A 12,707-nucleotide genomic window follows, 5' to 3' on the forward strand; every position below is an offset into this window, starting at 1 on the left:
CATAAATAACATTACGGCTTTTACAATCTATATTTCTTTTAACATTGAAAGTGAAGCCATTTTTGAAATTGAAAGTGCTACCTTCCACAATAAGTTTACATGTACCGCAACGCGGTGTATTACATTTAGAAACCTTTGTGCATTTTAAATTATCATTGAACTTAGAACTTGTCAAAATATGACGTAGGTTTTTAGGTTGTCTTTTACTATTTATTAAAGTATACTTGTTTAAAACCTTACCCATTCTGTCATTACTTTGCTTAAGTTCTTCACATCTATTGCGAATAATAAGAAATATATCAAAATTACGAGTATTGAAAGTAGATACAAAAGGCAATACTGATTTATTGTCGTCAACAGAATGACGGGATGTAAAAGGTCCCTTATCGATTGCTAATTGTTTACCTTTTTCTATCATTTCTTTAGGATAGCCTTGTGATTTTAAGAATACTGTAAGTTCATTTAGTCTTGTATTTACTGTTTCTTTTTCACTAACGATAGATACTATGCGTGACGCTAAATTGAAAGGAATATTATTTTTGATATGTTTAGGATGATTAGAATAAAAATTTAAGTAATTATGCGAATCTGTAGGCTTTCTATATAAATCTGTTGAAATAGTATCACCTTTTATTGCAACCAACACATCTAGAAAAGGAAGTGAAGAATCACTCGCCTCCGTTGTATAATTAATCGACGGGTGTAAACTATTGAGGTCTTTGTTTAGTTCTTCTATAGAAATATTAGGTGGACATATAACAAAACAATCGTCTAAAAAACGGAAAAAGTTATTTTCAAGGAAATCACGATATTCCCTACCGTATTTATGTTCAGATATAGCGTACAATTGTTCTTCTAGGTAACCAAGGACTAGAGTGGCATAAGGAAATTATTCTAGACAGAAATGTGTTCTTTTTTAATGATATATATTACCATCAAAAGATGGGTACGGCTATGGGTACCAAAGTGGCACCTACTTATGCCACTCTAGTCCCCCCCCCCCCCCCCCCCCCCCCCCCCCCCCCCTCGATATGTACATTTCGTCCCGCAAAACTCGGCCCAAACAGCGGGTTGCAGTGACAATATCGGGTGGCCAATCCCATATTAAAATTAGTTCGTTTAAATGAAATGGAACAAGTATTAAAAACATATAGATGTAATTGTGTAGAAAGGTAAAATTTAGACATAAGAAACCAAACAAAAAGGTGGTCGAAAGATCCTATTATCGTGACGAAAACCGAATGTCAGGACGACTCGTCACAAACCGACAACATGTACTCGCCCAACTTATTCAGCCAATCAGCTGCTGTTTCATGTAAACCAAGTCCCTAAGGAAAGTGTGTTTGTGGAGCCTGTAGGGGTTGGTCTGATTAATTAAACTATGGAGTGGGTACTTCCTATAAGCGAGAATAGAAATTATAGGAATAAGGTTTGAAGAACAAACATATACATCCCTACTAAAAATAGGATGGCGTAGGACTACAGGTGGAAAAAAGGCGGGAATTCCCCAGATGGGGGTTTCCCCGTCCGTTGTAAGGTCCTTTGATAACACATGTGCTCCTATAATATGCTATGAACCTGTGCACAATATTTGTTGTGTGTGGCGAGAATAGATATTTATTCCATCGTTTTAACTCCAAGTGAATGATAGAGGCGAATAAATCTGCAGTTTTGACATATAGTGAGGAGTTTCTAGTGTGAGAGTCCCTCAACTACGTAACATGTGGAGGATTATCTCTCATTCATGCCGAGTGGGTAGCCGGTTTGTAGTTGGTTGATCCAATGTCGTTCCCTATTCAGGTCATTCCAACCCCTGCAGTGGTCAATGGGGACAACCTGCATGTCGTGCCATGTGTGGCTCGGCATGTTGAAATGTCTCGCTACTGGCAAGTCCTGGCGTTTCTGTTTGATAGAACAACGGTGGTTATTTATCCTCAGATTCAGTGGTGTTTTGGTCTCCCCTACATACTGCATGCTACACTTGGCACACGTAATAAGGTATATTACATTGGCCGATGTGCAGGAGACTGACTGAAGAATGCGGTATTTCTGTCCATTAGTCTCAAAATTGAATGAATTGGTGTTGTGAGTGTACGGACAGAGTTTACACCTCTTACTGCTACACGTCTCGAAACAGCCATTGGCTGAAGCATTAGATGTTGAAGGTAGATTACCACTGACTACCAAATCTTTGATGTTTTTTGGTCTGCGGTAAGCTAGTATGGGGGGTTCCCGGAAAATACCCTGGAGTTTGCTGGACGATAACACGATGTGCCAGTGTTTCTGGAAGATTGTTGACAATGCGGGCATGCCCGGATGAAAGGTTACCACACAAGGTACTCTTCCAGTTTTCGGCCTGTCTTTGTATTCCAGTGTACTCGCCCTGTCCAATTCTTTCACCCTATCAATTTCACGATCTATTAGGGCTGCGCCATATCCTCTATTGAGAAGATGGGATCTAAGCTCTACACAACGACGTCGGAAGTCATCGTCGTCGGAGACGATACGCCTGATTCTCAAAATCTGGGAGTATGGAATGCTCCTTGTAGTGTGGGGTGGGTGACAACTGGACGGGTGAAGGTACTGGTGAGTGTCCGTGGGTTTACTGTATAAATCCGTGTGTATTTCTCCGTTGACGAGTGTGGAACAGGTGTCCAAAAAAGTATTTTTCTCTTCGGAGATGTCGGCAGTAAACTTAATGGTCCGATGGAACTCGTTCGCGAAACGAACGAATTCCTCGAGGGACTCTCTACCGGATGTCCACTTGATCTCGATGTCGTCAATGAATCTAAACCGGCTGAGTGGTTTCGATGGGGCCGCTATTAGTAGCCTTGTCTCGAAATGGCCCATAAACACATTCGCGTAAGATAGTGCCATTTTGGTGCCCATTGCCGTACCACTAACTTGAAGATAGTGCTCTCCGTTGAATGTAAAGTTGTTCAGCGTGAGTACTAACTTAAGAAGTTCCACTAAACTATCTGTTGAAGGGTGCTTATTCCCCCGAGTGTCCCAAGCAGAACGGCAGGCTATGATTCCGTCCTCATGTGGGATGTTGGGTGTAGAGGGAAAGCACATCCATGGTGACCAGGAGTGTGTCATCAGGTAGATTACTACATGGCGTCTTTTTAAGGTAGTCCGTGGTGTCTTTCAAGTAAGATGGCAAGCTCTCGACATGGGATCTCAAGTGGAAGTCGATGAATTTTGAGATTTTTTCTGTGGGGTGGCCAATCGAATTGATGATGGGTCGACCTGGGTTACCAGCCTTGTGGATTTTTGGAAGGAGATAGAAATTCCCTGCTCGTGGGGAATCGCAGTGCAAGAATTCAGCTGTATCCTTGTCAATATCTCCTTTAAGTTGTATCCTGCTGATGGCGGCATTGACCTTATTAGCATGCTCCACCGTTAGATCCTTATCGACTTTACGGTAGAACGTCTCATTCGACAATTGGCGATTGGCCTCCTGGATGTAGTCCTCTCTGTTCTCTCTACTGCAGAGCCTTTATCGGCTGGTTTGATGACAATGTCAGTGTTGCGTTTCAGAGCCTGAAGTGCCTTGCGCTCACCCATCCCTGGGTTGTCTCTTTGGGTGTGAGTCATGGTGGTGTGATCGGATATCTCCTGTTTTACAGCATCTATGAATGCCTCGAGTGCTGGGACTTTACTGGGTGGAGGGTTCCATGTGCTTTTTTTCTTAAATGGATTAACAGGGGGAGCCTCTGTGTCAGGGTCATCCGAGTCTTCATCTTTGGCGAAATGAACGCGAAGACGGAGTCGTCTGTAGAAGCTCTCCATATCCTGCACCAACTCTGCATTGTTGGGATTCCGTGGGATGGGGCAGAAATTCAACCCTTTAGAGAGAACTGAATTTTCTTGGGCACTCAGGGTGTGGTCCGAGAGATTGACTACTGTGTTGACCGTTTGCGTGGTTCCCTTATGTTTGGGGCGTAGTCTTCTCTTTCAGGGTTTGTGGCTTGTTACTGGTGGAGTGATGTTCATCTCAGGTGGTTGGCCCAAACCGTCACGTTGGAATTTGTTAATTTGTTTTTGACGGAGGGAGGTACGTCTTAAGCTCTCAAAATGGTGTATTTTTTGGACAAGCGGGTTCGTATCATAACCCGGTGCAAGATTCTGGGCCAGCCGTTTGTGTGCAATGGTCAGTTTTTTGCTACAAACTCCCTGTAAGTGTTGCAATAGTTACATTTGGCAAACATGTAGGATCCTATCGGAACGTGCTATGGCTGAATTGGACATAGTGCCAATGTTTAGTGTGCACTTGAATCGTAGGCCTTTAGGAACGATGTCTGCCTGTAGGTACGAGTTGTAATTAATAAGGTGGCGTTGTAAATTAACTACCCGTAGGGCCTCTTTCTTAGTTGTTTTATACATGACTAAAGGTCCATTGTTGTCGTAACAGTGGCTAAATGTAAACAGGTCTAAACTAGACAAATTACGGTGATATTGGGACAATACGGGTACACAGACAGACAACAGAATATTACGGTGATATTGGGACAATACGGGTACACAGACAGACAACAGAATATTACGGTGATATAGGAACAATACGGGTACACAGACAGACAACAGAATATTACGGTGATATATGGACAATACGGGTACACAGACAGACAACAGAATATTACGGTGATATAGGAACAATACGGGTACACAGACAGACAACAGAATATTACGGTGATATAGGGACAATACGGGTACACAGACAGACAACAGAATATTACGGTGATATAGGAACAATACGGGTACACAGACAGACAACAGAATATTACGGTGATATAGGGACAATACGGGTACACAGACAGACAACAGAATATTACGGTGATATAGGGACAATACGGGTACACAGACAGACAACAGAATATTACGGTGATATAGGGACAATACGGGTACACAGACAGACAACAGAATATTACGGTGATATAGGGACAATACGAGTAACAAAATATACTTAAATAAAAGTAACGGATTGGATACACCCGATACAATATAGGTAGCCTAGATTATGATGCGTATTACTTCGTGTGGTAGATAGGGTCTAGTAAGTAATAACGACGGCATAATCCAATATAGGTACTGGATCCTAACGAACAAATGTTGGATGCGTATTACTAGAAATAGATATATGTCAAGTAGTAATAACGACAGTACAGACAAGTAAATTGTCAAATTTTGTCAAATCTGCCCCTTTAACAAGACACAGGTAAATTACATACGATCACATATAGACATATAACATGGAACAGTTACACAAATATAGTAGGTATAAACGACAAAAAGTATCATAATGTTGTAAAAATGACCCCCCCCCCCTCGGCCGATACTTAATTCGCCGAGGGCCTATTATGATTAATAAGGAAACATCTTTGGTGGTGTACAGATGCTAAAAGTAAATGAATGAATGAATGAATGAATGAATGAACAAATAAATAAATAAATAATATAACTTAAAGGTTTAACAGAAAAGCATCGCGGGTCGATTCGATGTGATATATATATATATATATATATCCATACATATATGAGTCTAGAATAAGGACATATAGAGCAGTATAATTAAAAACGTGATGTTTACCTCAATATAATAAGGTTTAAAAAGATATAGATTCGCACAAAAGAAAAGACGTGTCAAGACAGTTAATTTCCGCAAAGGAGATCCGCGAAACAGGACATCACTCTCACGCATTAGCTAGTCTGGGCTATTGCAAATCTAAAGGAGCGTTGACAGAAAATGAAGCCAAGAGACCCGAACTGGAGGGATCGGCAATAGCAATAAATGTACAGAGCAGTGACGCGGCAGGGCATAGGTAAAATGGGGAAAAAATCGAACTGTTTCGCAGATCTCCCCTGAGATAGGGTCCAGTTCACTCGACATTTTAAAGGACATACATACATACATACATACATACATACATACATACATACAATGTACATACAATGTACATACATATCATAATGCATGCATACATACATACAAAACATAATTTATGCATACATAGTATAGATACCTAGTTTACATAACGTAAATACATCAATATGGTAACGAAAGTTCAATGAATCAGAATAAGACGTTTTTTGTTTCTAATTGTATTTCATAACTATGAAGGTAATTTCATAAGTCGTAGCAACACAATCACTGCATGAAGATAATAAATGACTGTAGTATAAATGGAAACTGAACTGTAGCGATGTACACTTATGTCCGTGTGTACTGCAGACCAGAAGCGCCTGCTCGCTACATTAATATGACATATTCATGTCATAGTCAATAGTCAAGTGTGCATATCTTGGCCGAATGCAGTGAGTTCTCGTTCCGTTATTATTAGATGGACGCGCTCGTTACGATCTTTAATCAAGATTTTTCCGTTGGTAGTCCAGGTCTGAGAGGCATGGCCATTTTTAACAGCCTGTCAAGCGAGATAGGCGAGTTGGCTGCGGAGCTGTGTAAGATCCAAATTTACAGATATATTTTTAAAGTTTTCATTTTTTCTAAAGTTTTTGGCAGATTTCAGCAGGAGGAATTTGGTGTCAACCGAGCGGAGACGCGCGATGATTTGTCGTGGCTTCGATTGGTTGGGGCGGGGTTTTCCTACACGATGAGACCTTTCAACGTCGTCCGGACCCAAACTTATCCCACATGCGGCAGCAGCCTGGAGAACGGTATCGGTAGTTTTTTCTCGATCATTTTCAAGGGAAACCTGAAAATCTTACTAATGATCGCCGGCCATATTGCTCAACGTCGTCAATTTGGTGTCGGAGTTTTTCATATTTTTCTGAATATTTTCAAGTTAGGGTTTTTGTTGTTGTTTTTTTTATTTATTGTTGTTGTTGGGGTTTTTTTGTGTGTGTTTTGGAATTTTTTGTTGTTGTTGTTTTTTGGGGTTTTTTTTTGTTTTTTTTTTTTGTTTTGTTTTTTTTGTTTTGTTTTGTTTTTTTATTATTATTATTTAGCATTCACTTAACCTTTTTGATTGGAATCAATGTCATCGTGTAAAACATCAATTCAAACATCTTAAATGTTCCTGGTTAATTGTTTGAAACCTATTTCAAATTCAGGCTTTGTAAAATCTTACGAAAAAGGAAGCAACGTAACCAATATGGCTTCCTTGTTTAATTTCACACACGGGTATAAATGAACCTTGTCTTGACTGTGATCCCGTCGCAATTTTCTTAGGTATTCCAAAATGTTTATATATAAACAAGGAAAGTAAAATATATCAACAACTTCCCGACTTTTGGCCTAATTTAGATATCGAACAACTGTCTTCAATACAGGTGCACATGCACATCGCATACTAGGTAAGTGATTGTATATCTATTATCTATTAAGTTATTTCTCTCGGTACAACTACGACAGGAAGCTCAAATCTATATTTTCGGATCACCAACACATAATGTATATGATACATTGTTCTAATCAATAGATATATAACATCGTAACACAAATGACGAAGGAAGACAACGCCAATGTGGCGCAGCGGTATAGGCTGCGGGTATTTCTGGCTAGGCGATTGAGTGCCATAGATCGTGAGTTCGAGGCTCGGTCAGGGCACGAGTCAAAAAGTTGTCTTCCTTTTTCATTTGTGTTACTATGTTATAGATTATCTATTAAGTTATATATTTGTGGATCTGGCATGATTAATACTTTTCGGATATGAGGGTGCTGATTACTTTATGACTCATTAGTTATTCTAATATCATTGCGTATGACATAGTTCTATCATCTCCAAGTGATGATTGATAAGCTGTCATACATTTTAAATCATTTTCGATATAGCGCGGCCAAGTTATGCCTAGTTATACACAACGCCATCTTTAAAAATATCTTGGTTTGCTGTATCACGACCAAGGGGTTTTACATACAGATAGGTAGGTAGGTTATGCTGAACTTTTTTATTTTTCAGTTCTGAAAACAGATTTTCAACCTTCAATACATAAACAAACCAGAATATAAACTGTTTGGAAATGATTATTTATTTTGTAATATTAAACAAAAGAAACACACACCAAACTTATTTGGGTTTGCGAGACATATTTTCAAACTTGGAAAGCAGCTTCCGGACATAAATATCCGGAACGGTCAAGTCATTAAATACAGTTTTATTTTTCACAATAGAATTATCTGAGTAGGCGCAATTTTTCTTCGTCAGGCGTGTTACTATATTTTTATTTTGACCTTAACTCGCACGTCAAACGTCAAAATGGTTAAAGGAGCAAAAGCTAGGTTTGGCAAAAAGATAAACATCGTCAACGATAGTCGTTATGTTTATATGAGGGCCGTGGTGACCGAGTAGTTAAGGTGTCCCGACACTTTATCACTAGCTTTCCATCTCTGGGTTGCGAGTTCGAAACCTACGTGGGGCAGTTGCTATGTACTGACTGTAGGTCGGTAATTTTTCTTCGGGATTTCCTCCACCTACAAACCAAGGAACGTCCTTGAATGACTCTGGCTGTCAATAGGATGCCAAACAAAATAAACCAAAGCCGTGTTTATTCATAACTAATTCAGAAAATGCGGCGTTCTCAAAATAAGAAGCGGGGTAGTGAAAATTTGCGTGTAAAACAATGCAGCCTGTGCATTAGCCCGGACGAAATATGACTGCTGTATCCCCACTCCCTGGTTATCGTAGGCGACTAAAATGTACCTACTGAAGAATTGGGAAATTCCTTCCATGTATTCTATTTAGGGACATTGAAGGGATTAAAATAGATTGTGTGTCCCATTGCAACATCTTGTACCTTAAATATTTCCTTTGTTTTCCCACTGTTTTGTCTTTCTGTGCTTTTTGTGATTTCTGCCTCCTTAACACCCGTCCTCATATGACCCTGGCTGATGGCGTAGGGCCACGGTGGCTGAGGGGTTAAGGTGTCCCGACACTTTATCACTAGCCCTCCACTTCTGGGTCGCGAGTTCGAAACCTACGTCGGGCAGTTGCCAGGTACTGACCGTAGGCCGGTGGTTTTTCTCTGGGTACTCTGGCTTTCCTCCACCTCCAAAACCTGGCACGTCCTTAAATGACCATGGCTGTTAATACGACGTTAAACAAAATAAACCAAACCAAACTGATGGCGTAAAAACATACATACAAGTATACACATATTACGTTGTTGTACGAAAAATATTCGTTTTAAAATTAAAAAAATATACAAACACGATATACTCTTCACCATACGGCGGTTTAGTCCTTCTAGGACACGTCAGTCATGCAGGGACAGGGACATTGAAATCCTGAGTATAGATGAAAAGCAATAAAATATATTAACTTCCCAAGGTAAAATTAAGTAGGGGGCTTATCAACTTGAACTTTTCAATTTTAAGAATAAGATTACTAGATAGATCTTATGAGCCACATGTTTATATTATGTATTTTGGCACATGCCCCATTAATTTAAACCAGGAAGCTTGGTTTTGAATTTCAAATGGATAACATTTTTTCTTTTTCTTTTTTTTTTCATTCCTCACACAGAGAAAATTATAATTCGATAACTTTAACATACCATGTTCAGTGTTAAATTGATGTGATTTTATTAGATTTCGTGTCGCAAATGATTATACTGATGTGTGGCTGTGTGGAAGCATGGATGGTAATTAAAACTTAAATTATTCAGACATTATATTACAGTGCCCTGTGGTAAAATAGCTACTGCATGTACTATATACTGTAAACGTACATATTTTAGCGGTAATTCTATTTTAGCGCTTTTCGCGCTGGATGCCTTGCGCTAAATTATGATTGCGCTAATTACTTTTTGTACGTTCTATTTCTTAGAAAGTTCTGTGGATGCGCTAATTCATCATTGCGCTAATTAGCTAAATTCTGCAAATGCGCTAAAATTTGATTGCGCTAAAATAAGTACGTTTACAGTAGTAAGAAAGTACTATGCTGCGGTTTCTTATAGTTAATTTGATCACACATCGGTTCTCTTTTTGAGAACATGGCATCACCGTTTATCAACAAAGCAGCTGTCGTGAACGAATCAGAGGGCGTTGATTCTCTCGGAACGCCTGGTTTTGCACTTTACCAACTATTTGCTACATTAATATGTGATAAAGATTCAGATGTTGTTTTTTCACGTTCTTCATTCACAGTTGTACAAGACTGTTCCTAGTATTACAAGTTTACACCAGGGAGGATCATTGAAAAAGAAAATGGAGATTCAGTCAGTTAAGACAACGTTAATGGAGTTGTTGCATCGCTTAACATCGGCGGAAAATGATATAACCAACATGAAACAAATTGTAGAAACATTAGTTGAGAAGCTTCAAGAATACAAAAGTGACGAGACTTTACGAGATGTTAAAGGACGTAAGTATGCATTTGTCATAACTCTATTTACTGAGAAATATCGTATACATTTTTTACATTTTTTTATTTAATTTTTTTAATGCAAACTCATCTTTACTTAATCAACAATCGTAAAATCTCCAAGCTTAAAAAATTATAAAGTCGGGATTTTTGATTTGTTGATGCATATGTCTGACATGTAAATATTTTAACACAGTTTAAATTTATAACATATTCCAGACAACAGTAACAAATTGTTTAAACAAGTTAGTTCTATAAACTGTTATTAGGGAAGGATGCTGGGACCAACCAAGTCCAGTCTATATAAATATTGAGGTAGTTAACTGCAAACTTCGTCCAAATTAATATATTCAGAATTGTCGGACTCAATCGCAATGCTACATGCACTTCGTTAAAAGCAACTTAGTTTTAAGAAATATATTAGGAAATAGCTACTGTTTTATTTGAAGTAGTGTGATCAGTAATTGGAATAAATGTCTTTAAAAGGAATCTGTCTATTGATTGATTGATAAATCGGCTAGATGGAACCTCGTTTTGAGTCTAGTACTTCTGATGCTAAAATGTACGCTGTCAAGTGGGGACCTTGACAAGCTTGTAATATGCTATTTTTCATATCAATTTTACTATATAGGAAAGATTCCTGAATGTTTTGTAATTGTCAGAAGACATGTGAAAAAATGGTATAGAAGTAGATGCATGATTCTTAACATTTAAATGTAAATGTCCATACTAATATCAACTTACAGCTGAAAAAAAGTTGATAATCCACTTAAATGAAAAATTGGACAATTGTTGTTTGCGAACTTCGAATTTAACTTAAGTATCAATTTCTCTCATCAATTTTTTTATTATTATTATTATTTTGTTCTCATTTCACGAAAAAAAATATCTGCACTAACTTTAGAAAGTTTTATCGCTACAAGTTTTAAGTACGTTGATCTCCGTGCTAATAGGATTAATATTTCCTCTTCAATTCACATAATGGTTTTGATGATTGCAGGCATCAGATCAATTGATAGTGGTCTGGGAAGGTCCGTGGACTCAAACATGATGACTGGAAACACCAGATCGAGAGATAGTGACCTGGGAATGTCCGTGAACTCAACTATAATGGTTGCGGGCACCGTGCCGACAGATAATGGCTTAGGAAGGTCTGTGGACTCACCTATAATGGTTGCGGGCTCAGGACCGACAGATAATGACTTAGAAAGGTCTGTGGACTCAACTATAATGGTTGCGGGCACCGGACCGACAGATAATGACTTAGAAAGGTCTGTGGACTCAACTATAATGGTTGCGGGCACCGGACCGACAGATAATGACTTAGAAAGGTCTGTGGACTCAACTATAATGGTTGCGGGCTCAGGACCGAAAGATAATGACTTAGAAAGGTCTGTGGACTCAACTATAATGGTTGCGGGCACCGTGCCGACAGATAATGACTTAGAAAGGTCTGTGGACTCACCTATAATGGTTGCGGGCACCGGACCGACAGACAATGACTTAGAAAGTTCTATGAACCCAACTATGAGACTGAGAAGAGATTGTCAAATTGACGTGATTACGTCATCCTTGGATGACATTTACGCATTGCCGGGGTTCATACGTCCAACGAGGGGAGGTAACTCTAGACAACGCCAGATGGTGGCTGATCTCGAAGCAGAGTTTGAGAGACGACGTTCCGGCACGGAGCATGTCGACGTTACTAGTAGAAAGGAATCTGATGAAGAGAGCAGTATATAAAAAATATATACACAAACGTAACCAGTGGACTGTACAAACAATTATTGGGTTACGGTTGAGTGATATAATACACTTACATTGTAAATGGTTGTACATTTACATAATTTGTTTTATTTTGCTTAACGTCCTATAAACATCCAGGGTCATTTAAGGACGTGCCTGGTTTTGGAGGTACAGAAAAACTGGAGTACCCGGAAACAAACACCGGCCTACAGTCAGTATTCCTGGCAACTGCCCCACGTAGGTTTCGAACTCGCAACCCACAGGTGGAGGGCTAGTGATAAAGTGTCGGGGCACCTTAACCACTCGGCCACAGCGGCCCCCTGGTTGACCATAAAACAGCCGGTACTTTACAGTGCAATACTGTACAGCTAGAATTTGTTTTGGTGATTGCGTTTTCTTTTGAACTGATAAAGACTGTTCCCCTGGAAAAAAAATGTAATCAAGAAATATATGATTTTGTTCCTCACTTTAATAGCATCTTTATAATGGAAGACAAATATAGTTTACTGCTGCACCAGTAAATTCAGACTTGAATGACGTAAAAGTGTGATTACGCATTAATTCAAATTACGTAATCTCCGCTGTACGGAATTCCAGCATCACCTGCGAGGATTCTAACTGAGAATACGCGTCTAATTT

General features: G+C 39.1%; 1 protein-coding gene across 1 annotated transcript; it reads left to right on the plus strand.

Moving 5' to 3' along the window:
• Positions 1-10,112: 10,112 nt before the first annotated feature.
• On the plus strand, positions 10,113-12,243 carry LOC117328718. The gene is made up of 2 exons (XM_033886253.1): positions 10,113-10,322; positions 11,323-12,243. Exons 1-2 carry the CDS (start codon positions 10,166-10,168, stop codon positions 12,063-12,065), a joined length of 900 nt encoding a protein of 299 aa, XP_033742144.1. The 5' UTR covers positions 10,113-10,165; the 3' UTR covers positions 12,066-12,243.
• Positions 12,244-12,707: the final 464 nt, after the last annotated feature.

The sequence above is a fragment of the Pecten maximus genome, chromosome 1 (genome assembly GCF_902652985.1).
Source record: "Pecten maximus chromosome 1, xPecMax1.1, whole genome shotgun sequence".
In the NCBI taxonomy this organism is placed as follows: Eukaryota; Metazoa; Mollusca; class Bivalvia; order Pectinida; family Pectinidae; genus Pecten; species Pecten maximus.

Excerpts from the sequence above, each read along its gene's own strand:
- LOC117328718 (XM_033886253.1), top strand. The coding sequence starts at position 10,166 with ATGGAGATTCAGTCAGTTAAGACAACGTTAATGGAGTTGTTGCATCGC. Across the intron at positions 10,323-11,322 it reads TTTACGAGATGTTAAAGGAC|GCATCAGATCAATTGATAGT; the intron begins GTAAGTATGCAT and ends TGATGATTGCAG.